Source organism: Miniopterus schreibersii (assembly GCF_964146895.1).
Source record: "Miniopterus schreibersii genome assembly, chromosome: 22".
In the NCBI taxonomy this organism is placed as follows: Eukaryota; Metazoa; Chordata; class Mammalia; order Chiroptera; family Miniopteridae; genus Miniopterus; species Miniopterus schreibersii.
The window spans coordinates 14,640,211-14,667,029 of NC_138124.1; the positions used below are offsets into that span (position 1 = coordinate 14,640,211).

A 26,819-nucleotide genomic window follows, 5' to 3' on the forward strand; every position below is an offset into this window, starting at 1 on the left:
CATGGGCAGATACGTAGAGGAGCCCTTGTGCTTGGGGATGGTATCATGTCTAGGAAGGGCCCACTTCCCTCTTTGAAATGTTAACTTTGTATTACTTGCAGATGGTGACAGCTGTTAAATCATTCCTTTCTTCTCTGCTCGTTTTCCCAGCTCAGCAAAATGCCAAAATGTATGGCTATTTCTCAAGACTATGCGTTTATTGCAGAAGACAAAGGATTCGCCATCTATAACCTGTACAGTGCCCAACAAATATACGAGTGCGAGAAACTTAAGGTCGATGTCGTGTCCATCTGGGCCACAGATTTGGGGAACGAGATTCTTATTGCTCCTTTGGATGAAATGGGTACTTGTCCTTCATCTTCGTTTTAGCCTGATTTACGCCTACCTGTAGAGTGCCCTTCGATTTCATTTTCTTCCCAGGTCTGGATGGGGCCAGGCACTGGCACGTTCTCCCTGGTCACGTAGTAGCGACACACACCCGCAGAACAGAGAAATGTGCCACTCTCCCAACATTTCACATACGTAGCTCATTTAACCCTTACGACAGCCCTGGGAGGTTAAGATTTTCAGAAGAGGCAACCGAGGCATGGAGGTTAAGTAATGTACTTGAGGTAACACGGGACATAAAGGGCGCAGGCAGGATTCGAACCAGGGGGTGTGACCCCAGAGTCCACCGCCTGTGGGCACTGGGCAATCCTGCCGCCCACATAAACCAGGGCTTGCTTTCCCCCCTCGGCCTCAGGACGAGCCAGGCCCTCACGGGCAGTGGAGGCCCGGGAGGAGGCCCGAAAATGCAGGAGTGACCACGCCAACCTCAGGAAGTCTGAGGGAAAGTCCCAGGTCTCCTCTGGCTCACCTGTCTGCCTTACATTCCTCCTGATTTTCCCGTTCCAGGTATCATTAGGCTGTTTTATCTTTGTAAGGATGGTCTTTTCTTCATCAAAACCATCAATGAAGTGGTAAGTGCCTAGAGCTGGGCCATGCGCTGTAGCCGATCAAGTTTACTTTTAAGAGGGAGGCGGTGACAGCTGTCCCAGAACAGCAAGACGCAGACACCCCCCTGGTCAGACAGACTTCTCCAAAACAGACCATCAAAAATCCCCAACCATCAGAGGGTAATGCTAAATAAAAACATATATATGTGTATATCAGAGTATATAAAGAACTCCAAATCAATAACGAAAAGACAACTCAATAAAAAATAGGCAATAGGCAAAAGACTTGAACTGACACTTTACAAAAGAAGATATCAAGTAACCAACTCTTTTAAAGTGCATAATACTGACCGGCTCACGTGGCTCAGCGGTTGAGCACTGACCTATGAACCAGGTGGTCTCGGTTCGATTCCCGATCAGGGCACATGCCCGTGTTGCAGGCTCCTCGATCCCCAGCAGGGGGCGTGCAGGAGGCAGCCAATCCATGACTCATCATTGATGTTTCTCTCCCTCTCCTTCCCTCTCAATGAATAAAAACATTTAAAAAAATAATAAAAGTTCCTAATAAGATTAGTTAACAGAAAAATGCAAAATTAAATCACGAGATACCACTGCACTCCTGCTACAATGCTCACAGTGGGAAAGACAGGGCATGCCGACAGCCGATGGAGACGTGCCGCTGGTCAGAGTGTGAGGTGGCCCACCTGCTTTGAAAAGCCTGTAGTTTCTGATAAAGTTGAACCGATGGCTCATCAACTGCATTCCTAGGCATTTACCCAAGAGAAATAAAAACACGTGTCCACAAAGAGGTGTCTTTTCATGCCCCAAGCTCTGAAAGGGTTTATATAAAACCGGGGTGAGAGCCACGCCAGCCCTGACATGCACCCCCCTCTCCTTTCCAGGAGGACGCCAGCAAGCAGACCCCCTGTGTGAAGATGGAGATCTCTCATGGAGGGGACTTTGCAGCCTTCCTCCTACAAGGCAAGATTAACCGGGGGCTGTTAAAAAAAGCCCAGATTTGCAGTGTCTGCTAGATAATCACTTTTTTCCCCAAGCCTCTTATTTATTTTTAAATGTTTTTGTGGGTTTTTAAAATTGACTTCAGAGAGAGAGAGAGAGAGAGAGAGAGAGGGGGAAACATCAGTGATGAGTCATTGACCGGCTGCCTCCTGCTCGCCCCCTACTGGGGAGCCAGAAGCCTGCAACCCCGGCATGTGCCCTGACCGGGAATTGAACCGCGATCTCCAGGTTCATAGGTCAATGCTCAACCGCTGAGCCACGCCGGCCGGGTCCAAGCCTCTTACTTAGAAGTAACTTACAGGAGAATTGCAGAGTCCCCTATACCCTTCCCCTGCTTCCCCGGGACCCACGTTTCGCATAACCACCGTGCATTTCTCAAACTCAAGCCAGTAACATTGGTCTCATGCTATTAATTACGGATTTTTTTTTCTGATTTCACCAGTTTCCCACTAATCCAATCTTTTTGCTCCAAAATTCAATCCAGGATACCACATTGCGTTTAGTCATCCCATCTCCTCAGTCCACTCCTAACTGGGACAGTCTAGCTCTCCAGGAGCGAGGACCCCACTGTTTGGGGGGGGGGGTGCTGGTCTCCGTGTCAGGGGTTCCGAGGAGATAGGCCATTGCTCAGAGGACACTTGGCGCCTGCCTGCTGTTGCTCAACGGGCCCTTGGTTTCCCAATGCAGGAGCTGGAGACACTTGGCTGGATGTGTACAAGTTGCCCAAGGAGTCTTGGCTCAAGGAAGTGGAGCACCCCCAACTCCCTACCAATCCAAAGAAAAAAGTCAGACAGCCGCAAATGGTAGGGAGACATCTGTCTTTAACGGCTGCGTTCCTCCCTCCCCTGGTCCCACATCCAGCCAAACCCTCCTCGGAATTTCAAGATGAGCAGGGCCTTCTGGAGGCCGTCCTTCTGGAAGCCGTAAGAGAGGAGAGCGGGGACACTGGCCCATGTCTCCCAAACCCATTCGCTCTGTTCGAAATCAGATGTTAACGAGCAGAGTGTCTTCCGAAGCAGGAGTCTCAGTATGTCCCGTGTCTGGGTGTCGCCTCTCCACCCGGGACTCCCAGGCATTTCTCTGGGAGGAGGGCCATTCATCCTGCCTCCTGCCTCCAAGTAATTTCCCTTCCCCTTGGGGCTGAAATAACCCCCTCATGCCTCGCATCCGCCTGCATCCTTACGGCTCTCCCTTCCCCATCCTCACTGTACTCACACCGATTTTCTGTCTACTTAGTCTATCAGTGATTGAAAGATGGGTGCCGGAATCTCTAAGACTGTGGATTTCTCTGTTTCTGTCACTTCTAGGAGTCTTTGCTTCGTGCACTTTGAAGTTCTCTCACTAGGTGCACAAACATTTAGAGTGCTACGTCCCCTCGATGCATTAACTATCTTTGTTCAACGGCCTTCTGATCCCTGGTCATATTTTGTGCTCTGAAATCTGGAGTGTCGGGTATTAACGGAGCCACCCCAGCTGTCCTCTGATTCGTTTTACAAGATGTTATCTATTTCTATATTTTTAATGTATTTGTGTCTCCACATCTAAATGAGTTTCTTTTTGACAGCATATACTTGGGTCTTGCCTTTTTATACACTCCGACAAGCTCTGTCTTTTACTTGGGGCGTTTAGGCCATTTACATTTAATGTGGTTAGTGACATGTTTGGGCTTAAATCTACCACTTTGCTGCTGACTCTCTATCGACCCACCTGTTTTCCCTCCTTCTCTGCCGTCTTTGGAATGACCCTGTTTTGTATCCTCTGCTGTCTTATCTCCTCTGCCTTTTCCTTACAGCAGGACGTAAGCATTAATTTTAAAGGAGACGTGAAGTTGAGTCTTCCAGTTCACGTAATGAAGATCAAACCCCCCAGAGCAATCACAGGTCAGCACGATTCGACGAACACTCTCTTTCGTTGATCGCTCAGTGTCTCTCTGTCTTTGCCTTTTCCCACGTTTCCCATCTTTTCCACTTATTATCAGCAATATCTAAACTACAAGTACAGTTCTGAGGAGGAAACGTGTTTTTAAGTCATACACTCTGGGACCTAAGGACAAAAATGACAAATGTCAGGGATACAGTTCACTAGTAAGAGCTGGGAGGTCAGGAAAGAGACACATCTCTCCTGAGCGCCGGCTGGAGTTCACTCGTTCCCACGCTCCTGGGGTAGTTCATTCACCAGCACAGCAAGTCCTTACTCAGTGTCGCCGGCAGGCTCTGCAAACGTAAGCGGAACGGTGTGTCACGAAGCCAGCTTGGCCCTACGTGAGTCCATATAAGCAAGAGTTAAGTTCCTACAGCACCTTGTCAGCGTTACAAGGAAACGACGCTTAATAAAACAACGTTATCTGAGGACCCGCTGTATTTGCTGAGTGCCGATAATGCACCACACACAACGATGAGTGGGGAGACTGCGAGGAAATCACCACAGCGGGATGTGGCCGGCGCAGCAATAGGAGCATCCAGGACATGAAAACCCAGAGGCAGGAGTGACCAGCTCTGCCCCGGGAAAGGCAAAGGCTTCTCAGAGGGAGGGACGTCTGGGGAGGTTGTTAAGAACCAAGGGGAGCTGGTCTGGAGGAGCAGAGGGGAGTCCACTGTGGGCAGCGGGTCCACAGTGCATCCTTTCCGCACCCACACGACCTCAGAGACGGAGCTACGAGAATGTTCCCTGCAGCGTTGTTCATGGAGGCAGAAGGCGGGTTAGGTAACGTCGGGCACACGCATACACAGGAACGCTTTGCAGCCATTAAAAACCAGCTGGGGGACCCAGGAGGCCAAGAAGAGCCAACTCACGCCTGTGAAAGACCCTGACAATGCGACTGGCTCCATCAATATTTATTATAAAGCTCCAAATATATATATTTATGCAGATCGAGTGATGAACAGAGACAGAGCTGCAGTAATTAAGCTATAACGACGGGGGGGGGGGGGGGGGCCAGGAGCGAGGCCCGGAAAAGCCTGGGCTCCAGGACGGGTTTCAGGGCGAGGCCGGATTTCTGGGGAGGAGGGATTCTGCAGGAAGCTGGGGAGCATGGAGGGAGGAGTGGGGGGAGACTCGGGAAGGGGGAGCCCGATGGTCCGACCGATTCTGGAGTCTTTTCAACCCAGGTACCGCATTCAAGAGCCCCCTGGAAGTCTTCGCGAAGATCGAGGGCTGCTACGGGCTGGGCTCGGGGCAGAACCACTTCATCAAGGACAGTCAGTGGGAGCAGCAGGCCGCCCTCTTCAACGCCACCTACAAGAAGTACCTGGACGGGGACTGGGAGGAGGAGCCGCACAGGTGAGCCCCGCACCCGCTCCCGGGACTCCCCCCCCCCCCCCCAGCTTCTCCCAACGACCTGAATTAACCCGGGGTCTAAAAGCTCCTTCCAGGTGGGGGCATTTTTCCGGGAACCGCAGCAGGTCACAGTCCTAGGGCTGAGCCCCAACAGCGGCCAGCTGCGCCCTGGGCGGGAACCAGCAAGGCCCCGGGGTGCGCTGCCCAGCAGGCCAGCCGTCAAACCGCTGGTCCCTGCCCGTCGTGAGAGCGCTCACGGCATAAAAAGCTACAGGCCCTGTAAGTCAGGAAACTGGGGCTTTTGTTAAAAAAAAAAAAAGCCAATTTTTTCAGCACACTGCTGGCTGCACTGCCCCCAAGATGAGAGAGCATTTGTGCACATGGCCCAAGTCTGGTCGTGAAGGGTCCTCCCAAGGTCAGAGGCCGCTCTGCCCAGCACTGGGCGCTGTCCCCGGCCTGGAGAGGCTCCGGCAGCTGTGCCCGCCCTGCCCTCACCGGCTCCCAGGGTCTGCACCCACCAGGCCCGGCACACAGAGTGCAATTGGCCTGGTGGCTCTGGACCCCGGGAAGGTCCATCCTGACGACCCATTTCCGGTCCTGGTACCGAGACCGCCAGCCTGGCTCCCTGCCCGGGGCTCTGAGGCGTGTCCCCTTCTCTCCCAGCCTGGCCACGTTCCACTTCCTCCTCCCCAGCTGCATCACCACGGTGCCCACAGAGGTCAAGATGCCCTCAGGTGAGTGAACACGAGGCAGGCGGCTGTCCCGGGCACCTGGCTAGCCGCCTTGGGGACACGGCTCGGCAAGCCCTCCTGCAGGCGCTCCCCACAGCGAGCCCGGCGTGGGGTGGGGGGTCGACAAGGTGGAAGGCGGTGAAGCCATAGCCGCGCTGCTCCCGGCTGGACCGAGGTCCCGGTGCCCTGAGAAGGGGCTGGCACTGTCTTCGGGGAGCAGCCTGCCTCAGGAGGGTGCGAGCACACAGCTCGCCAGGCCGCTCTGGATGTGCATTCGCTCTGTACAAGATGCCGTTTGAAATACGGACGGCCAGGTGGACACGAATGCCCTAGGGGCTGTGAGCACCGTCCCTTCCCCGGAGGGCGAGCTGGCCCCGGGACAGCCCTCCTGGGGGTGCCCAGCCCCCCCTCCCCCCGTGTGGGGTGCTGCCCATGAGAACAAACCACTTCCGATCTCAAACCTGCTTCCTCTTGGGCAAACGCTGTCCACACCCAGCAAAGGCCACCCAGACTCCGGCGTGACCCCCTCCCCTCCTCTCTCCCCCCAGGGGTGCCCTGTGTCCTCGGCGTACACTGGACGGGCCGCCACAACTTCTTCCTCTACTCACTGAACAAAACCCTGAAGGATAAACTTGGTACCTGGCTGGGCCGCCAGGGCCCTCGGAAGGCAGCCCCCTCGGGGCGGCTGCCGGGGGCCAGAGCTACGGGGGCGGCCGTGGGGGGCCCGGGGGCGGTGCCGTGGCCCCCTCGGGGCTGTCCCTGAACTGTCCTGCCGCTTAAAGACAACCCACAGGTCCACAGGGACAAAGCCCAGTCAGGTCCCCGGGCTCCTAGGCCTTGACCTCAGGAAGCCAGAGCCGGTCCCGCCCGGCTGCCTGCCAGCTGTGTAGCTCCGGCCGGTCGCCGGACGCCCCCCGCCCCCCACTTCTCCCCTGAAACACAGAGCTGATCACCGCACCATCCTACCTACTGCTCGCGTTGGCTGCGAACAGCAAAGCACCAAGCTCCCGAGTGGGCAGGGAAGCTCTTCACGATGGAAAGGCCCTTAGGCGGCCGACTGCTGGGCTCTCACGAACCTGCGAAGGCGGTTCCACCAGCAGGTCCCCTTGGGGATAACTCCTTGAGCTCCAGGCTTACGTTGCAGCTTAGAGCCAGGTCCCAGAGTGACCCCTAAGCAACCACAAAGGAGGGGTCCCTCCTTGCAAGGCAGCCGGGCTCCCAGTCTGGCCTCGGGTCCTGCCTGCCCGCGCGAGCCTGGGCAAAGCGGTCCCTTCTCCGCCTCAGTCTCCTCGCCTGTACAATGGGCCCACCTCACAGGAGCCTTGTGGGAGTTAAAGCGAAGGAGCGCGAAGTGCCTCCCGCAGTGTCAGCACGCCAGCAGGCGCGAGGCCCGTCCTGTCACCCAGGGGAAGGAGATGGCGCCCCACGGACAGGGAGAGGGGGCGAGTCAGACAGGGGCTCTGCCCACGCCCCAGGCGGGCACCCGTCTGGGTCTCAGCTTGAGCCAGTGGAGGCGATGGCGGGGGTGGGGTCCTGGGTGTGGGGTCCCGGCGGGGGGGGCAGCCCGGTGAGCGTGTTCTCCCCGCTAGACCCCGAGGGCGTGTGGCCCTGCGCGGCGCCCATTGCTGTGTCTCAGCTCAGCGACTGCGGCTCCTACCTGGTGCTGGCCTGCGAGGACGGGGTGCTCACGCTGTGGGACCTGGCCGAAGGTGAGCCCCGGCCCTGCCCAGCACCGGGGTGCATCTCCGGGTACCGAGACTCGGGGGGGGCTCCGAGCTCCCGCAGGCTCCGGGCCTCCTGTCAGCGCCTCTGCTCTGAAGGGCCCCTCGGGGGGCTGGTCCTGCTCTCCCCTCACTCATCCACTCAACAGACATTCGTATCGGTTCCCCCGAGGCCCTGTGGTCAGCGGCGAGCCCTCCTCACCTGGGCTGTTTACGTCTGAGGGACTCGGGGGTGGTTTCAAGCAGGGAGACGCTCTCCCCGCGGTGCTGAAGGCCCCCCTGAATTTTACTGACGGCACCCACGGCGGCATCCTAGCGAGAGCCATTTGGAGGGCAGGGGAGTGGTCACCACCTCACCCCCCTTCCCGATAGCTTGCTTCCCTTTCTGGATACTGATAAATTCTTGGCTCGGGCCCCCCAAGGGGCTCGGTTCCACCCAGCCAGCTCCCCCCCACTTAGAGGGAGTCCCTGGAGGAGCGCCCCGCTCACCGCGGGACTGTCCTCACGTCCGCCCCTCAGGTCCTTGCTGGCCGCGGTCCCCCCCTCCTGACCTGCACGCGCGGCTCCCCCCTCCAGGGTTCCCCCTTGGGGTCGTCGATCTGCCCGAGGGGTGCTCCTGCCAAAGCATCCACTTCCTGAAATACTTCCTGGTCCACGAGGGGCGCAACGTGTACCCCGAGGGCCCGGTGAAATCCCAGATGGCGTGCGCGGTGCTGTGCACGGACGCGTCCCTCCACCTGGTGACGGCCAGGGGAGCCCAGGGACCCGCTGTCAGCGTGCTTGTGGAGAGGTCGGTGGCTCGAGGGCGAGACGGGAAAGCCGGTCCGCTGGCGACGGTGGCGAAAGGCTTCGTCCCCGGGGAGGGGGGGATTACTCGCGCACCCTCCCACCCGCAGACGGGTGCGCTGCTCCCGGGGTCTGCTGCTGCGGACAGTCCTCGGCATGTCTCCTGACGCTTACGTACAAGGCCTTACCCAGGACGCACGCCCAGGGGAGGGGAGCAGAGCCGCAAAACCGCGAGGATGAGCGTCCGTGTGTCCCGTCTCCCACAGGCCCGTCAAGCACCCAGAAGAGGCTGTGTGCGCCGTGGCCCCCGTCCCCACCTTACCCGGCACCGTAGGTCCCCCGGCCCTCCCCTCCCTCCCCCTCAGCGACCGTTCACGCCTCCTGCAAACCTCTGCTCAAGGCCTGTCGTGGCCCATGTGCTAGAGTGGCCTCGGGGTCCGCAGATAGAAAGACAAAGCCCCTGCCCTCGCGGAGCCCGCAGTTGGGTGGAGAAGGCGCCGCCCTGAGCGGGCCGGGGGCCGCGTGCCCGAGAGCACCCGAGCGCTCCCCGTTTTCCGGTCCCTTCCCTGCTCGGGGCTCCACGCCGGGAGAGGGCTGGCAGGGACGTGCCCGTGGGCCCCCTCTGCTCCCAGGTGCTGACCTTCTCCAGGGCGGGCGCCGTGCACCTGCTGGACGTGACCCATCTTCACATCGTCTGCGCCTTTGAGCTCCCCAGGCCCTACCGCCTGGCGGAGCCCAGGAGGCCCCTGTTTGTCGCGTCTCGGCACCACCCCTACCTCCTGCTCAGAGGTACAGACGGACCGGGGACCACGAGGGCACTGCCCAGACCTGGCTGTCCCCTGTTCTTTCCCTCCCTTCCTCAGTCCCCACCCAACGGCTCCCCACTCTCGGTCCCGGGCCACCGCAGCCCCCAAAGCCCCCATGAGACGCTCAGGTGAGAGCCAGGCGGGCCCGCCGTCAGGTCTCCTGTTCCTCCAGGCCCCGGGAGCCCCTCCCGGCTCAGCCCCGACGACCCCGACTTGACAAGCAGAGAGTGGACCCCGGGCCCGCGCGGGCCGGAGGCCACAGGGAAAGTAACCCTTCCACGGGCGCGTGCCCTTGTCTTGCCTCAGGAGACCGGCCGGACAGGGCCAGCAACACCCAAAGCTCCGTCTTCTACTTTCATTTCGAGTCCTACCCGCTCCTGGAGAGCATCTCCAGAAGCTGCAAGGTCTCCCAGGCCGACCTGGACGCCGCGTGCTTCCCGCAGGCCCTGCCCTTGGAGAAAAGATGCGAGAACTTCCTCCAGAAGAGGTAGGGCCCGGGGTCTCTCCCGCCCGGGCCCGGGCCTGGCCCGGGAGAGGAACAGCGGGGCTGGTTTGAGGGCGAGGCGCTTTGGGCGTCGAAACCCTCCCCTCGCACTCCGATCCCGTTCCGGTGGGCAGGAAAGGAGGGCTGGGTTCAGGCCGATGGGTAAGCGGGGGGCCCAGTCTGCGCTTTTGGGTCATTAGGCGCAATCGGGGCCAGAGAGCCAGGGCCTGGGGGCCAAATTCAGCCCACAGCCGTCTGGGCGAGCGAAGGAAGCTTCCCCGGGACACGCAGTCGGGCCGCCCCATCCACACAGCGCCTCTGGCTGCTCGTGAACAGTCAGAGCAGAGACCACAGGGCCCAGAGAGCCCAGGGTCCAAGACCCCTTCCCTTTGCCCACCATCTGGACGCCACCCTGGGGGCCGGGCGTTCTGCCTCCTCCTGCCCCTTCCCGCGCCCCGGACCTGGGTCCTCGGCGGGCGCAGCATCCCCAGCTGGCAGGAACCGTCACTGGGACCTAACCATGGCCCCTGTGTCGGCCCATCTCCTGAACTGGTCCCCGCGACGAACTGGGAAACACCGCGACCTAACGACGACTTTCCTGCCCTGCGTGCCCTGGGGTTACCTGGGGCTCTCCCACCCCGCTTTATTACGAACACTTTCAAACACACAGCAGCTTTGAGGAGAATTTCGGTGAACACCCCGCCTACTGACAACCTAGGCCCGTATCCCTGCGCACCCGAGGGAGCTTCATCCTGCCTTATTGTTTTCTATTTATAGCTTGTGTCTGAAAGTTTCCACGGGCCCCTAAAACTAGGCGAAACTTTAAGTCAATGGGCTCATGTGGCAATCGAGTCGGAGTTTCAGACCTGCAACAGTCTGCCCAAACTGTTGTTACGAAATGTGCCCCCGGGACTTTCGTCAACGGCAGCGGGGAACGGAGCCCGCCTCGGGGCTCTGAAAGGAGGCCAGTCCGTGCCCCGTGTGCCAACAGCCTCCCGCCGCGCCCCCAGCCCTGGCGTCCGGGGCACCGTTTCCCTCTGGTCCCACTCCCTGTCTGTCCTAGTGTCTGCCACCTCCGGCCAGGTCAAACTTTTGACCACGAGAGAGAAATGTGGGGACACCAGGAAGCAGACACAGAGTCTGTCTGTCTCTCCCCCTTTATTTCCTGTGGAACGCAGGCCGGGCATGGCCCAGGTTCTACCCACCCAGCTTTCTGCCATAAGTGGGCTTCTGGGGTGACCCAACAGACCCAGGGCCCACAGGCACACGGCTTCTTTGGTGAGGGGCTGGGCAGGCCCTGTGTGGGCACCGGGTGACACTGAGGTGGGAGGAGGGGGTCGGGGATGGTGTTCGCACCCCCTTTATTACTACCCTTGGGGAGGAAAGGGTGGGCCCAGCCGAACTTTCCTTGGCCGTCCTTGAGAAACAGAGGGACGACTCCCTGGAAAATGATCTATAGACGCACAGACCCCAAACGTGCCGACAGGCTCCTCGAAGTCGAGGGTTTTGCAAGGGACTGCAGGTGCCCCACGCACTCGAAATGCACAGGAACATGCACTTATTTACTATTAAAAGAAAACGCACAAAGACCCACCCTCTTATTTGCTTGAAAGACCAACTCAAACCCTTCATCTCCTGGGAGCGCTGCCCAGCGGGCCGGTCTCCTCCTCCCCTCGGTGGCGCGCAGATGCCTCCTGCCCCAAGTGCTCTTTCACTCTGTCACCCTCACTCCCCGGGGACAGGGATGGGCCACTGTGGCCACTGTGGCCTCCCCAGCACTTGCACCAGTGTCTGTCACTGGCAGATGCTCAAGAAACGCTTACGAAACGGCACATTGGCATCCGGACGTGTCTAACACTGGCCCGTGGGCACACACTCCAGGTCCCGAGTTCGCTGTGCCCTCTGTCACTGTCCACCTTGTGGTCTGGAAGCCCCCCCTTGTCCACTTAGTACAGGTGTTTCCGGTGCCCGAGTCCCGAGGGCGCAGAGACGACAGACGTGTGTCCTTGACAGAGTTCCTGATTTTTTTTTTCTAAATATATTGATTTCAGAGAGAGGAAGGGAGAGGGAGAGAGAAACATCCATGATGACAGTCATCGATGGGCTGCCTCCTGCACGTCCCCTGCTGGGGATCGAGCCCACAACCTGGGCCTGGGCCCTGACCGGGAATCGAACTGCGATCTCCTGGATCCCACGTCGAGGCTCAGCTGCTGAGCCACGCCCCGCCGGGCCAGAGTTCCTAATTTTAGCACAGGGTGCTCACGGTCCACCGAGGGGACCTGGGGGCTGGGGGCAAGGCACAAAGTGGGTCCTTCTCATCTCCAGCCGTGTGGCTTCTGGTCTCCAGGTTTCAGAAGCTGGAGAACAAGGTGAAGGAGCAGGAGCACTGGACCCGGCTGCGGAGGTACTCCCTGCTTCTCCAGAAAGAGGCCGTCAAGAAGTGACCGCCACCGCCCGGGCTCCCTGGAGAGGTGTCGCGGCAGGCAGGCCCGCTTCCCCGGGAGGCCCCGCGGTGAAGGACACGGCGGCAAAGGGCCGCGGCTCAGTCCGAGGGGCCTGAACTCGCAGTGTGTGGCCTCCAGAGCCAGAACCGGGACAGGGACTATTTTGGGGGGTTCAATCACTATGAAGCTTGTCAGAGCCCTCAGGAGGACAGATCTGTCACCCAAATAAACGGCGAGATTGTTTCCAGACTCCAGAGTGGCTGTGGTGTGTTCCCACCCTGTCCCCACCGGGCAGGGCGCAGGCCTCGTGAAGACCACCCACCTGCGGGGCCCAGGACAGCCACGTGGCTCAAATGAGCAAGACACCCAGCCAGCCCGGGCACCGGGAGGCCCCCCCCTTCTTTTCCCTGCTCGCTTTGGAGATACGGAGGCTGGGCTCAGAGTGGCTGAGTGGCTGCCCGAGGTCACACAGCTGTGAGGGGCAAAGGTGCAGGTCGAAGGGGGTCCCTGCAGCTCCAGGGCGTCGCCGCCTCTCTGAGGACACCACGTGGTGCCTGTGAGAACTGCGGGGGGCTCCGAGTCCCAGGCCCCAGGATGAACTGCCCCCCGCAGGCTGCATGCCGGGTGGCAGGGTCGGTGACGCCCGTTCTTCTGTGTCCCCACCCACCTCCTCCCCGGGTCACACACTTGCTCCTGGCTGGCGGGACAAGGCGCTGGTACTGACTAGCTGAGTGTCCCCGATGAAGGGGTCCCCAGCCCAGATGCTCCCCTTCCTCTGCCTCCCCCACCAGGTCCACAGTGTGAGGCCGGCGTGTCCTTGAGCACGATCGACGGGCTTAGCTGCCCCTCCTCAGAACACCGGCCCACATGCAGTCGGCGCTCAGCAGCACAGTTCCTGCCCCTGTGCACGAGAAGCTCTACTTTACACCAGAGACGCACGCACACCTGCCTGTGGGGGCCGTCCCAAAGACCGGATTTGTCACCTACCACCCACACGTGTCCCCACCCCAAAAGCCATGTACTAGTCTCGTGAAAGATCCCCCCGCCTTCCACGGCCTGATCTACGCAATAGCACACGCCCACCTGCCTTACCCTGGCGCCGAGGCTAAAAGGACTGGAAATTAGACGGCGGATCTAATGTCCAACACACAGAGCCTGGCCCTAGAAATGTCTAGAAATGTCTGCTTCTCCCTCACTGGAGTTCGAACCCATCAGGCTGTGCAAGCGCTGTGACCGGTGCTGACCAGAGACAGCAGGTGCTGATGTGGTCACTCTCACTCCCACCTTCCATACCCCGCTCTGGCCCAGGGCACGCTGCCAGGGCCCCAGGGGAGGGGAGACACCCGCCAGCCAGCACCCTCCCAGGTTAGCTGAGCAAGGAGAGCACGTGAGGACGGCCCGCCTACCTGGACGCTGGTGGCTGTCCTGTCCCTCTGAACCAGTATGCGGTGTGGCTGGCCCAGGAAGGGGTGGGGGCGGCAAGCGGTGGGAGGTGACCCTTCTCATCTCTAGTCCTCCGTCTCCTTAGCAGAGACCTGTTAATGAAAATCACACCTGGGTGCTAATAAAGGGAGGGAGGCCCCCAGTTCTGAGAGGCGGGAGAGGCCCTCCGCGGGGCAGGGGTTGGCCAACAAGCCCCACTTATCTGTGAAAAGACTTGCTAATAACTTTAATTCCCCCCTCTAAACCCTGGGGCCTTTGCCATGCAAATAGATTTTCTAAACAGGGTTGGTTCTTGGAGGAAAAAAAGTCCCACCTACCCAGCTTAGGGTCCTGGGAGGGAAGAGTGGCCCGGGGTGGGGGTGCGGGGAAAGGGGGTGATCAGTGAAGGTGCGAGGCCCCCTGCGGCAGGGCCTCTGCTTGGCCGCCGCGCTCTGAAGCCTCCCGGCTGCCCCACGTCCTCGGGAGGGGACGGCGGGGGCTCTGCGTCCACCACGCAAAGGAAGAGAAACTGCCCCGGGCGCCAGCAGTTTATTCCCTCCCGCCCGCGGCCGTCGCGGGGGTCCTGGGGACGCGCTCCCCCCGCAGGGGCGCCCGCGGCCGGGAGGGGCGTCGGGAGGGGCCCCCCAAGGTGCTGAGGCCAAAGGGCCGCGCGGCCCGCGGTCGTCCCCGCCGCTCGGGCCTCAGGCGGGGCCCCCAGGGGCGCGGGGCCCGGCCAGGTCTCCCGCCCCGACGGCCCGTGGCCAGGGAGGAGCTGGGGGGGCGACGTGACCCGCGGCGCGCACGGCGCCCCTTGGGGACCCTGACCCCCGGCGCCCCTCTCCCCTCGCCGCTTGGGCCCCGGGGCACCGCGGTGACGCGCTGGGGGCCGGGGGGCGCCCCCGACGGCGGGGCCGGAGACACTAACCGGGGGCGCGCTGCCTCGGCGCAGAGCAGCCGCGAGGGCGCCGCCAGGCTCGGGGCCGGCCGCGGGGACCCCCGGGCCCCCCAGACCCCCGGGGGGGGCGGGGCTGAGCCCGGGCCGGGCCGCGCCTGCGTGAGCGTCTGCGCCTGCGCGGGGCCGCCGTCGGGGCGGACGGGGGGGGGGGGCCGCGCGTGGGGCCGGCGGGGCGCTGCAGGCTGACCCCCCGGGGCCCGCGCGGCCGACGGGGGCCGGCGCAGCGCGTCACCCGGCGAGGCCCCGGCCGGCCCACCGACGGCGGCGGGGCGCGGGCCACGTGCGCGCAGCTTCTCCCACCCGCCGCCGGCTGCCCGGGCTCGGGGCGGGGGGCGCGGGGGGCTCGGGGCCGCGGGGCGCAGGGGCTCGGGGCTGGGGGCGCAGGGGCTCGCTCGCGGGGCGCAGGGGCTCGGGGCCGCGGGGCGCAGGGGCTCGGGGCCGCGGGGCGCAGGGGCTCGGGGCCGCGGGGCGCAGGGGCTCGGGGCCGCGGGGCGCAGGGGCTCGGGGCTGGGGGCGCAGGGGCTCGCTCGCGGGGCGCAGGGGCTCGCTCGCGGGGCGCAGGGGCTCGGGGCTGGGGGCGCAGGGGCTCGGGGCCGCGGGGCGCAGGGGCTCGCTCGCGGGGCGCGGGGGGCTCGGGGCCGCGGGGCGCAGGGGCTCGGGGCTGGGGGCGCAGGGGCTCGCTCGCGGGGCGCAGGGGCTCGGGGCCGCGGGGAGGCCCCGGGCGCGCAGAGGGGCGCGGGCTGGGCCGCGGCGTCTCGGGCCGGCGGCCGCTTTATCCGGGGCGCGGGGTGCGAAGGGGCCCCCTCCGGGCCTCATCAGCACTTCAAAGCGGGCTCGGGGCCCGGAGGGGCGGGGCCTGGACCCTTGAACCGACGGGGGCGAAGGTGCCGGCCACACCTGGGCCGTCGCGGGCATCAGACCAGGCGCTCGGCCTCCTGCCCGCGCCCAGCCCCGGGTGTGGGGCCGGCTCAGCAGGTGAAGGAAGCAGATCACAGGCCTGCAAGCCCAGTACCTAGGTCTGGGCTGTCTTCCCCTGTTGGGGACCTTATGCAAATAAATGAATTTTCTGGCACCTTCGTTTCTAATTTGTATAATGGGATTCTAGGGACTTGCTTGCTGCCTCCAGGCCTGCAGAATCAGCTAGGGACCAGGCCTGAGGCCCTGATTCCCGCTGGAGGGGAGGGGAACAATGATCCATCCCTCCTCTGAGGCGGGCTGGGCCTGGACCACCCTTCCGGGTGCTGGTGAGCTGGGGAACCACTAATGGGAAGCTGTCCCAGGCACCCCAAACAAGCTGGCCAAATCTGGTCGGGTTGCTGGACATCTGAGCGGAGGGATGGGTGAGCCTGTGGCCACCCCTACCCTCTAGCTGGGGTCCTGTCACTCTGGGGCAGGTGTGACAGGCTTTGCCAATGAAATGAGTGGAAATGACACAGAGAAAGCGTTTGACAAAATTCAGCACCCCTTCAAGATAAAAATTCTCAGCAAACTAGGAACAGAGGGGAACTTTCTCAATCTGATAAAAGGAATCTACAAAGAACATATAGTTGATATCATACCAAATAGTGAAAGACTGAAAGCTTTCCCCCCAATACTGAGAAAAGGGCAAGAATGTCTGCTCCTTCCCACACCTATCCAGCATTGTCCTGGGGAGTCTAGCTTGTGCAGTAAGAAAAAACAAAAGGCATACATACAGATTGGAAAGAATTAAATTGTCTCTATTTACAGACAACATGATTGGCACACAGGAAATCTCACAGGGAATTCACATCGCCTCCCTGACCCCTCGGGCTGGAGTGTGCACCCCGTCATCACAGTTACTTCACGCACCATGTCTCCAGCTGGACTGTGCGGTACCTGGCACCTGGCTTCCTGGTCTAGAGAAGTGTCAGGTCTGTTTTGCATCCTCCATAGTTTCAGGCCTTGTGAGAGCTGGTAGGAGAGAAAGCAAAGCAGCTTGGTACCTTCTCCCCAGGCATCTCTGCCCACCACCACCCCTCCCCTTGTCTCTCTTATCTTCTGTGCACTTGATCTCCTCTAACACCTTCTATACCCCCTCCTCTGTCTGTCCCAGAAATGCTTATGCCCACTGACACCCAGGAGAGGCAGTGCCAACCTACCCTGGGTGCACAGCGTAGGACCCTGTTAACATTCACTGGGCTCTTACACGGGAGCCACTGAGATCTGGAGCAGGAGAGGGCACCATAAGTGGTGTGTGTGACAAGGGGTCTCTGGTGTCAGGACTGAGGGACGGTTAAAAGGGCCCAGGGGGGAGTGTGGAGACAAAGAGCCCACAAACATGGCAGGGAAGAGGCAAGGTCTTCAGTCCTAAAGGCTAACAAATTAGAGGCGCCACATGGCAGTCCCTCCCTCTCCTGTCACCCCTGGGGTCTCTGGGCCCAGACTGTGCAAAGCTCTGGTCAGTGGGCCTGATGGAGCCAAGTAGGGGCAGAGAAGGGACCCCAACCTGGAGCCTGGGTTCTGCCACCTCCTGCCAGCCAGCCTCCCTCTTCCCTTTCCCCATGCCTCTGCCACCTTTGATCTCCTTATCACCAGCGGCTCTGGTGGGTTCATTTGGGAGCTGCCCGAGTTAATGAGTTCTCCGGGCAGCAGGGCCCACACGCTCTCCTGCTGGGGTGAGGACTTCACACCTCGGGGGCCTGTGTTTTGACAAGTGCCTGAGCCAGTGGCTGCTGCCCACCCTCCCCCCCCCTTGCCTGCCCTGCCTGCCAAAGTGTAAGGCTGGGAAATGAGGCCTGGGGGCAGCCCTGCTGGGCAGAGGTGAGAGTTCAATGGGGTCCTCAGCCGGGGTGGGGGGCAAGCTGGACAGGGCAGCACCCCCATAGGCTGGGGAACAGGCCTTAGCCTTCCTGCTAGGAAACGGCGGGTCTCCTCAGGCCAAGCCTGGGTCCTAGCGCTTCCCCCCCAACCTCCCAGCCCCGGTGCCCTCATTTCCCGGGCAGACCCTCTGACACAGGAGTGCGAATCAAAGGTGCTATGTCAACATGCCCCTTGCAGCCCTTAATCCCTGTTCCGCTGGAGCCGCAGCCCCCAGGGGAAGGAAGCAGCCCTTGTACCTGCCAGCCTGCTTAGCGTCAGCAGACGCAACCCCTGGGAAGCTCCTAATTTGGGGGTCCCCCCCAACCAGCCTGAGAAGCAAGCCCTTTCAGGGGAGCAATTGTTATTTATGAAGCCCTCACCTTCAGACAGCCTGGACAGCCCTCTGGCGTGTGGCCAGTGTGGATTGGAATCCTTGTCCTGGCGTGTCCTACCTGTGTCACTCAGTGTCCACCTCTGGGCCCCAGCATCTGCCCCTGTGCCTCGGGGTGAGTGACACCAGCTGTGCTGATGTGGGGAGGATCCAGTCACATCCCACAGACCTGCTCCCTGCAGCACCCACGTGTACACTCACGACCGACACTTGGGGCCTGGGGCTGTGCTGGGCCTTGGCGGGGTCTCCACTCACAACTGTGCTGTGAGGCGGGTGTTACTGACTCATATTGTAGATGAGGGAACAGAGTGGTGAGAGACTGTCCCATGTCACCTGGCTACAAAGGGCAGAGTTGGGGTCTGTTTGGCTCTGTCTGAGGCCACAGCAGGTGTTGCCCCCCGCCACTCTGAGTCTGGGGAGGTTTGGGGGCTCCTCTTGTCCAGGAGGGCTGCCCTGAGAGTGAGAGTGCCAGGCTGGGGGTGAGGTCCTGGAGTCCTAAAGCCCCCGTGAAACTTTGCTCCATGCCAAGGGACCTGTGGAGATGAAAAAAAGGTTTTCAGACCCACACTGGATGTGCCAAACCACAGTCCCTAAGGATGGAGCCAGGGGGTCTGGGTTTGAAAAGTAAAATCTCCCCAGGATTAGGAGACCTAGCCACTTCTGAGAAACAGTGGCTCTCGTGAACCCCCCAATGCAGAGAGTAGAAAAGGCCCTGGGAGTGCAGTCTCCCCCCCACCCACCATGGATCCGAAGCATCCTCTGGGTCTCAGATGAGTGAGAACGTGCTAGGGCTGGAGACAGGGCTGAGGCTGCCTGGAGCCCAGAGCAGCCAGAGGTCCCAGCACGGAGGCTCCCGAGTCCTCTGACTCCTCCCTCCTTCCCCAGCAGCCTCCCAGCTCCAGCCCAAGGCTCCCTCCTAGGGAGCCCCTTCCAACTGGGATCACCCCCTCTCCTCACACCTCTGGCTCCCGGAGCCACTGAGCTGGCAAGCCATATGGAATAGATTATTCTGGAACCACGATAATCTGATTATCTTGGCCATGGATCAGCTGGATATGCAGCCAGTGGAAGTCACAGGAGGCAGAGGGGTGACGAGGAGGGAGGGGGTGGGAAGAAGGGGAGAGATTTGGCAGATTGCGGGGAAGGATCCAGAGAAGCACAGAAATCTCCGGTCCTGGGGGCCAGGTGGGGAAAGCAGGGCAGTGGACCGAGTCTGTCCTTAGGGGAGTTACATGCTGGTGCTTTTCACCTGGGTACCTGGAGGGAGGTCAGGGCTTTACAGTGGAAGGTGGGAAACAGGCATAAATACCGTTTCCCCGGCTGTAACATGGGAGCAGGGACTCCCGCCTGCCTGCCAAGATGTCCTGGGAGCTCTGCGCCTCAGGCCACAGTGTCAACCCCACGGGTACAGTGGATGGACAGGTGTACAGGACACACTGTCCTTGCAATCCCAGCCGTGCCAGCAGAGGGCGCTGCCCAGCCGCCTGGGATCTTGGGATCTGTAAAGGGCAGACCTACCTCTAACCAGCAGAGGCCTTTTCCTGGAGCCAGGGTGGGGGCAGGGGGCAGCGGTGGGCACCAGGCGCTAAGTGGATGTGTCAGAGGTGCTGGGGTCACTTAAGTCGTGGGTGAAGCTGGTTCAGCACTGGCGTGATGGTCTCCGGGACCCCTACAGGCCATTTGCTTTTCCCGACTCATTTTGCTCATCTGTCCAACTGGAAAAAACACATCTGTGTGCACAGAGGCAGAACAAGATGGAGCCTAGAGAACGGGAGAAGGGGAACTGGCTCAGGGGGGCTGGGGACAAGCAAGGCTCAGGTCCCCCCACCCCTCTTCCCTACACACAGCCCTGAACAAAGGTTGAAAACAGTCAAACCACAAACTGACCCAAACTCCAGACGGGGACACCTCGGGCTCTGTGCCCTTGCCAGCGCCCTGGTGAGGATTTGCAGGCCCAGCTCGGCTGCCAACTTGGGGCACATCCAGCCTCTCCAGAAAGCACAGGAGAAGCTCTCTCCAGGCAGGATGTACAGGTTTCGGGTTCCTCCGAGCCAAGCCCAGCCCTGGCTGAGAGGTGCCACAACGGCAGAGAGGTGCCAGAATAGCCATTAGTCCTGGCAGGAGGGGGAGGTGCGCACTCAGGGCCAGCCCGGGCCACAGGGCTAGAAACCCTAGCCTGGGCTCCCACACCAAGTCGCTGGGTGTCTAGGGCCCTCAGCCGGCTCCAGGCCCTCCTTCCCAAGGGCAGGGTAAGGAGGGCACCCACCCCACCACCCCACGGGTACCTCACTTTAGACTCAACAAAAAGCAGTGGGGGCTCCTAGGCTGAGCAGGAATGCCTGGGCAGGGCCTGGGGTAGTGAGGAGCCTCTGGACAGGGGCATCCCTGGGCCAAGTGGGGAACATCTATCTGGAGGAAGTGCCCAGAGCTTAAACTGACCAGATGATGAATCAACCGGAGGACAGGATGAGCTGTCCTCAGCTCTGGGGGGCCTCCCAGCGAACGCAACCCTGGGTGCAGCCCTCGCCTGAGCCGAGGACGCTTTCTTCACCCTTGGAGGTGATGCCGCAGCCCAGGCCCTGGGCACGCACACTCAGCACGTGGAAAGGGTGGGCACACTAGTGAGGCACCCCAGGTGTGCTGGCACAAGCCGCTGGCAGCCCCAAACTAGGTGGAGTCCCCACCTCTGGGGCCCCAGGGGCTGGCCGGAGGCTCCAGACCAGTCTCAGTGGCCCCCCTGATGGGGATTCATCCCGATTAGAAAAGATTAAAGGAACACGGCCTTGCCATTGGGCTACCCTGGCTGTGCCCAGAGTTACCACCAGCACCTGGGCCGTGGAGGGACGGTATCTGGGCAGGTTGACTCAGGGCTTCTGGAGTGAGGGGCCCAACCAGGCCCCCCGACCTCCCTTGCCATCCCAGGGTCCTAGGATCTGCCTTTCCCCCCGGGCCCCCCAGAGTGGGGACCTGCAGCCTCCCACCCTCACCCCAGAAGTGCATTCCAGGGTTTCTAAGGGGGCCTGCTGCCCGGCTGTTTTGGAGGCCCCTGCACACCCTCGTTCCCAAGTCGACACCTTGTGCCCTGAGGGAGGCAGCCTTGTGTCAACAGGCAGCGTGGAGGTGTGAAGGCAGCCACAGTGGCCAAGGGGTTGGCTGGGCTGGCCCTCACCGCTGGCTGGTAATGAGAATACCACATGGGCCCCTGCAGCCCCGCAAGGGCTGCCTCCCTCGTTCCCTCCCATGTTCCCACAGCTTGTCCACCCCCGGGGCCTGGAGGGGAAAGAAGACCTATGGGGCAGAGGCCAGGCCATAACCCAGCTCAAGCCTTGGACCTGCTCCGGGGGGCCCTGTACGGCTCGCTGGGGAGAAGAGCAGGTGCAGAACAAATGGGGAGGCCTGGGGCTAGTCCAAACCAAGACAGAAGGCTAGGCTGCCCCGCCAGTGTGGCTCAGCGGCTGAGCATCGACCTATGATCCAGGAGATCTTGGTTCGATTCCCAGTCAGGGCACATGCCCAGGTTGCTGGTTTGATCTCCGGTCGTGGCACATAGGGGAGACAACAGATCGATGTTTCTCTCTCAACTTCTCTGTCTTCCTCTCTCTGAAAAAATCAATAAAAACATATCCTCCGGTGAAGAGTAAAAAAAAAAAGAAGCATGGGACTGAATGTTTTCTAAGTCCATTCTGCCCTCAGGAAAAAGTAGTTTGGTATTTTCTTAACCTTGGTTTAAACCCTTTTAAGCCATGAAATGTTGCATAACTAACAGCTCCTTTCCAAAGAAAGCCTGTTTGAAATCAGGCATGGCTAACCGATTCCATCTACTTTTTGTGTTAGGGATAAATTAAAGCTTCCTCTCCTCATTCATAGCAGCTACAATAAACCAAACAACAGCTGCCCTGACCTACTCCGGGGTCAATTAATACCTCATCATAACGTTACAGCGGTAACATGAGCATCTTTTCTCCAGTAGATTTTAAAATAAGTTCTGGGAAGAAAGTGATGTAATTTCATCATTGAAGGTCTTTCTGGACGTCCTGCCACTTTCTTCCACCCAGTTACAATTATCCTCTACGGCCCTGGCGGGTGTGGCTCAGCATCAACCCAGGAACCAAGAGGTCACCAGTTCCATTCCCGGTCAGGGCACATGCCCAGGTTGCAGGCTGGATCTCCGGTAGGGGGCGTGCAGGAGGCAACTAACCAATGTTTCACTCTCACATTGTTTTTCTCTCTCCCTTCCTCTCTCTTAAAAAGCAACTGAAAAAAACTTTAGAATACATAAAATAAAATTATCCTCTATGACTGAAATGGATGAACACTGAAACCAACTATGACCAACTGAGCCAGCTACATACGTACGGAGATAAAATGTTCTAATACAGGTTATCCTCCCAAAAATGTGGACACACTTTGAATAATTGTAAAGGCAGTGTTTATTAAAATACATTTCATTTTCAAAATGTAATAGAATCTACAGATACTGTGGGTATACATTTTTTGGGGGATACCCTATATATGCTATTGAATGAAAAAAGAACAAGCTACAGGCAGGTATGTGCAACATGCCACAATGTCACCTCCTTTGTACTATGTGTGCATGTTGATTGATGTGGAAGCAAGGACCAGGTCTAGAAGGTCACCTGACAAAACCTTAACGACAGCTGTTACCTTTGGGGGGGTATTTACAGGGCTTCCGCTTCATCGCTATTAATGTTTCCAATTCTTACAAAGAAAATGTACTCGTTACGTAATTTGTGTAACTAAAAGTTAATTTTTAAAAACAGCCATAAAAACACCAGGCCATTTACCACTTCAGGCTGGTACGGGGGCTCATCCATTCCTGACACCTAGGGAGCACCTTGGCAAGTCCCACTGCCAGGCCTTTGCTTGTGCTGGGCCCACATCCAGAATGCTCTCTATCGGCCTCTCTCCCTACCCTGGTCCCACGCATGGTTCAAGGCCCCGGCTGTGACCTCTCCCCCTCTGTGGCCAGAGCTCCAAGTCAGCCCTCTTTCGAAAAAATCACAAAGGACATTGATGCCTCCTTTAAACTGTAATTATTGCTGAGGGATGAGAGTTTTTACTTTATAAACTTTACTATGTCCAAGTTTATACTGTGAGACTGTGGGTAGATATGTAATTATTATTCCTGTTTTACAGAGAAGGCTCAGGCACCTTAAGGGCCCTGCTCAAGGGCACACAGCCAGTTAGTGGTGGGCCTACTTATAATGGCCTGTTCGCTCGTCTCTCCGAACAAAACAGAAATCTCATGGGAGTGGAGAACACAAGTGGCTTGTTCACCCGTGGTGTGCCTGACACTTACCAGCCACTAAATAAATACGAATGAAATTAATAATGCCGACGAGCATCTTGACATGTAAGTACCTTCTTGATAAAATGACAGCACCAAACATTCAGCCCACTTGGCTGGTGGGCACTAGGTGTTTCTGTGGATGGTTGCACTTAGGGCCAGCAACCGTCCAGCTGGTATTTTTGTAATTCCTGCTGATGATGAGGAAACTTGAGCCTCAGAGGAGTTAAGTCATTTGCCCAAAGTAGTCACATAGCAAATAAAGAGGATCTGACTGGGGCAGGCCAGGGAGGGGGGCCTACCCTTCCCCATCTCCTATCCACCACACCCCATTCATGCTTCCCAGGCTGCTCTGTTCTAATTTCTGGAACAAAACTGTGGGCAGTGAGATGACTTTCTTGGGTGTCCCTCTGCAAATCAGCAAGTGCAGGTTGCAGAGAACCCAAAAAGGGTCCACCTGCGTGGCCCCCCTCACCCCTCCATCCCCCATCCCTGTCGCAGGTCCCTCGGGGCTTGTCTTACAGGCACACTTTGTAGGTGCCGAGAGAAAGTTACTGGGCACAGCGCCCCCCTGCGGACTGGTGATGAGAGAGGCGGCCACTCTTGGCGGGGGTCCAGGCCTCCCTGGAGGGACAGCCTGGGTGCCCGGAGACAATGGCATTGCCCACCTGCCCACGGTGGTCGGGCTCCCGGGCTCTCACCCTGCCCAGCGGACTGGACTGGACGGGACGGGGCGGGGCGGGGTGGGGGGGAGCCCGGTGAGAAGCTTAGCAGCTCCATCCAGATGCGAATTGTCCCTCCCACACTTCCCGGGCTGCAGGGGCCTCCATTAGAGCCCCTGAGGGGTCAGAATCCACACCTCCGCAAATGGGCCCCGCTTTCCCAGGGCCCCCCCTGCGCAGACCTTCCCCGGGCTCTGTGGGTTTTGACACCTCCCTGCAACCTGGCGGGGGGCTGGGGGAGCGGCCACCTCGCACCTCCCGTCCCGATAAAAAGCTCAGGCCCGGAGGGGCCGGCGGTCCAGCCTCCCGCGGCCCCGGCCATGGCCCGGTCCCCTCCGCTGCAGACCACCGTCGAGCCCTGGATCTTACCCCAGGGTTGGGGCTGGGCCGGCCACGGTGACTCCACGTCGCCGGCCTCCTCCTGCTCCGACTCGTCCGGCTCGTGCCCCTGCGACGGCGCGCGCGGCCCTCCGCGGCCCGCGCCCCCGGCCCGCGGCGCCCGCGCCCCCGAGGCCGCCCCGACGGCGCCGGACCGAGCGCGCAGCGCCCCCGCCGCGGGGCAGCGGCAAAGCGCCAGCGAGCGCGAGAAGCTGCGCATGCGCACGCTGGCCCGCGCGCTGCACGAGCTGCGCCGCTTCCTGCCGCCGTCGGTGGCGCCCGCCGGGCAGAGCCTCACCAAGATCGAGACGCTGCGCCTGGCCGCGCGCTACATCGCCCACCTGTCGGCCGCGCTGGGCCTCGGCGAGGGCAGCCCGCAGCGCCGGCGCCAGCGCCCGGCCCGCGGCGACGCGCCGCCGTCCCCTCGGGGCTGCCCGCTCTGCCCCGACGGCGGCCCCGCGCAGGCGCGCGGCCCGGGTCTCGGCTCAGCCGCCGCCGCGGGCTCCTGGGGCACCTGGGGGGCCCCTCCTGCCGGCCCCGGAGCCCCAGCGGCGCCCGAGCGCTTGGGAAACAGAATCCCCGACGTGGGGCTTTGGGGCTCACCCCCTTCCTGTCCCAGGATGCCGTCGCTTCCGCCAGTGTCCCAAGAAAGGGCCCCCGACGCGGCGCTTTGGACGCCGCCCCAAGCGGGTTCCGGAACGCAGACGCCGCCGCCGCCCCGGACCCCGGCCGCGCCCTGGGCGCCGCCCCCCGCCGCCCCGGAGCCCGCTGCCGCCTACCAGGTCCGGTGCCCCGGGTGCATCGGACCTGGGCTGGGTGGGGGGGCCCTAGTCTGCTCCGATCCCGAGCTTTGGGGTCCCGATGGCCGAATCCCGCCCGCCTAGGGGGATGGAGCGGCGCTCACCTCCCTGGGGGAAGAGGCGGGCCCTGCGGAGCTAAGGCCGCCGCCTCCGGGAAGCCCTCAACCCTGTGCAAGAGGGAGGAAGCCTCAGCCTTGCTCCTTCCACCCTGGCCTCTGGAGGTGGCAAAGAGGCCTGGGGGGGGGGGGGAGGCAAGCGCCCCAATAAGGGTGGGGAGGACAGGGGGAGGCCACGTGGCCCCAGGCTTAGGGGCGTCCTGATGGATGGGCTTTGAGAATAGTGACTTTTCTGTTTGCTTCAAGCTTCATTCATTCACGAGGCCCATGAGTCATGGTCCGCAAAATAGCATATATTAGTTAATAACCAAAATTTATAGAATGCTGCATTCCCCCCCAACACCATTCTTGGTCCTTGGGTGAGCTGAGTCATTCTGCCCTCCAGCGACCCTGCGAAGTCGGTATGACCGTCACCCCAATTTTGCAGAGGGGAAAGCTGAGACTGAAAGAGGTTCTCTGTGTCCTGGGAGCCGGTGAATAGCGGAGCTGGGATTTGAACCCTGGCCGTGGGTCTGCAGAGTGGACACATTTTTAAATTTTTTTTTTTTTAAATCCTCATTCGAGGATATTTTTTCCATTGCTTTTCAGAGAGAGTGGAAGGGAGAGAGAGGAACATGGATGTGAGAGAGACACATCGATTGGTTGCCTCTTGCGCAAGCCCAGACCTGGGCCGGGGATGGAGCCTGCAACCGAGGGACGTGCCCTTGACCAGAACTGAACCCAAGACTCTACAGTCTACAGGCCAACGCTCTAACTACTGATCCAAACCTGCTAGGGCCAGAGTGGACACAACCCCTTTGCTTCACTGCATTCAGGATGCCAGGGCTGCTTGGAGGCTGCCAGCCACACTCTGGGGAGCATCCAGGTTCGAGATCTCAGGGCATCAGGCAGTAGCCCACTAACCAGCTGCTCTCGTCTCTCTTGCAGGGTATCTCTGTGTCTCCGGAGTCCTATCTGTTGCCAGAAACCCCACCCCTCCTGCCCGGCCCAGCATGCCAGAGACTCCAGCCTCAGACCCAGTGGGGATACTGGAACCACAGTGCAGAGGTGCTCCCCAGCTCAGAGGACCAGGGACCAGGCCCCACCTTCCATTTCAATGATGAAGGCCCTCTCCAGAGCTCAGGCCTGCAGCTCGGTGGCTGCCCTGAACTTTGGCAAGAAGATTTAGAGGGGGGCCACCTGAGCATCTTCTAGGGGCTCCTGTGCTCCTAGATACCCTCAAAATGACCAGTGCCCTGAAGAGCACAGGCTGAGCTGCAGCAAGACAGTGGCTGCTCGACCACCAAGCTGGCAGGGCTGAGACTGACGGGGGGATGGACTTGGGGAGTGGGGTGGGGCGTGGGAAGACCCCCTATATGCTTTGTGTTTAAAAAACAAAAAAAAAAAACACAACACAAATTTGCTTCGGTCTGTTTTTCTTCTATCAACTTAGGTTTTTGTGGCCTCTGGGGAGGTGGGAGAGGGCACTGTACCCAGGCTGCTGCTTGCTGATCCCCAGATCTTGCCTTTCCCAAAGGCCTTGAGTGCTAGACAGGGAGTGAGCAGCTTGGGTTCCAGTGGGCTCCGGCTCTGTGTGTGACCTTGAGTAAGTTTCTGGAAGCAGGTTTCGCTCTGCTTGTCCTTGCTACAGCTTGGGAGCTGGTTTCCTCCAGCCACACAGGGCCCTGTGAATGCCAGCCCTGTGAGCTGTCAGGTGGCCCGATG

The 26,819-nt window shown here is 60.2% G+C and overlaps 2 protein-coding genes and 1 long non-coding RNA gene across 4 annotated transcripts in view; 2 read left to right on the plus strand and 1 right to left on the minus strand.

Annotated features, from left to right (window-relative positions):
• The window catches only part of WDR93 (WD repeat domain 93), a 14,101-nt gene extending 1,643 nt beyond the window's left edge, over positions 1-12,458 (plus strand). For both annotated transcript variants that reach the window (XM_081124625.1, XM_081124624.1), the window contains exons 3-16: positions 151-343; positions 895-959; positions 1,838-1,916; positions 2,643-2,758; positions 3,748-3,835; positions 5,063-5,234; positions 5,895-5,965; positions 6,511-6,597; positions 7,552-7,671; positions 8,260-8,473; positions 8,736-8,799; positions 9,102-9,258; positions 9,582-9,762; positions 12,107-12,458. In XM_081124625.1, coding sequence (XP_080980751.1) covers positions 151-343; positions 895-959; positions 1,838-1,916; positions 2,643-2,758; positions 3,748-3,835; positions 5,063-5,234; positions 5,895-5,965; positions 6,511-6,597; positions 7,552-7,671; positions 8,260-8,473; positions 8,736-8,799; positions 9,102-9,258; positions 9,582-9,762; positions 12,107-12,203 — 1,704 coding nt within the window. In that variant the 3' untranslated portion in view covers positions 12,204-12,458. The remainder of the gene's footprint in view (positions 1-150; positions 344-894; positions 960-1,837; positions 1,917-2,642; positions 2,759-3,747; positions 3,836-5,062; positions 5,235-5,894; positions 5,966-6,510; positions 6,598-7,551; positions 7,672-8,259; positions 8,474-8,735; positions 8,800-9,101; positions 9,259-9,581; positions 9,763-12,106) is intronic.
• A 3,814-nt stretch (positions 12,459-16,272) lies between these two features.
• On the minus strand, positions 16,273-19,552 carry LOC308550612. The gene is made up of 3 exons (XR_013997933.1): positions 19,310-19,552; positions 17,781-18,324; positions 16,273-16,512 (listed from the first exon to the last, which is right to left on the minus strand). It is a non-coding gene; the product is annotated as an uncharacterized lncRNA (long non-coding RNA).
• Positions 19,553-24,002: 4,450 nt separating this feature from the next.
• On the plus strand, positions 24,003-26,483 carry MESP2 (mesoderm posterior bHLH transcription factor 2). Its single transcript, XM_081124626.1, has 2 exons — positions 24,003-24,981; positions 26,043-26,483. The coding sequence occupies exons 1-2, from the start codon at positions 24,142-24,144 to the stop codon at positions 26,307-26,309; spliced, it is 1,107 nt and encodes a 368-aa protein (XP_080980752.1). The 5' UTR covers positions 24,003-24,141; the 3' UTR covers positions 26,310-26,483.
• The last annotated feature ends 336 nt before the right edge of the window (positions 26,484-26,819 follow it).

Excerpts from the sequence above, each read along its gene's own strand:
- MESP2 (XM_081124626.1), top strand. The coding sequence starts at position 24,142 with ATGGCCCGGTCCCCTCCGCTGCAGACCACCGTCGAGCCCTGGATCTTA. Across the intron at positions 24,982-26,042 it reads AGCCCGCTGCCGCCTACCAG|GGTATCTCTGTGTCTCCGGA; the intron begins GTCCGGTGCCCC and ends TCTCTCTTGCAG.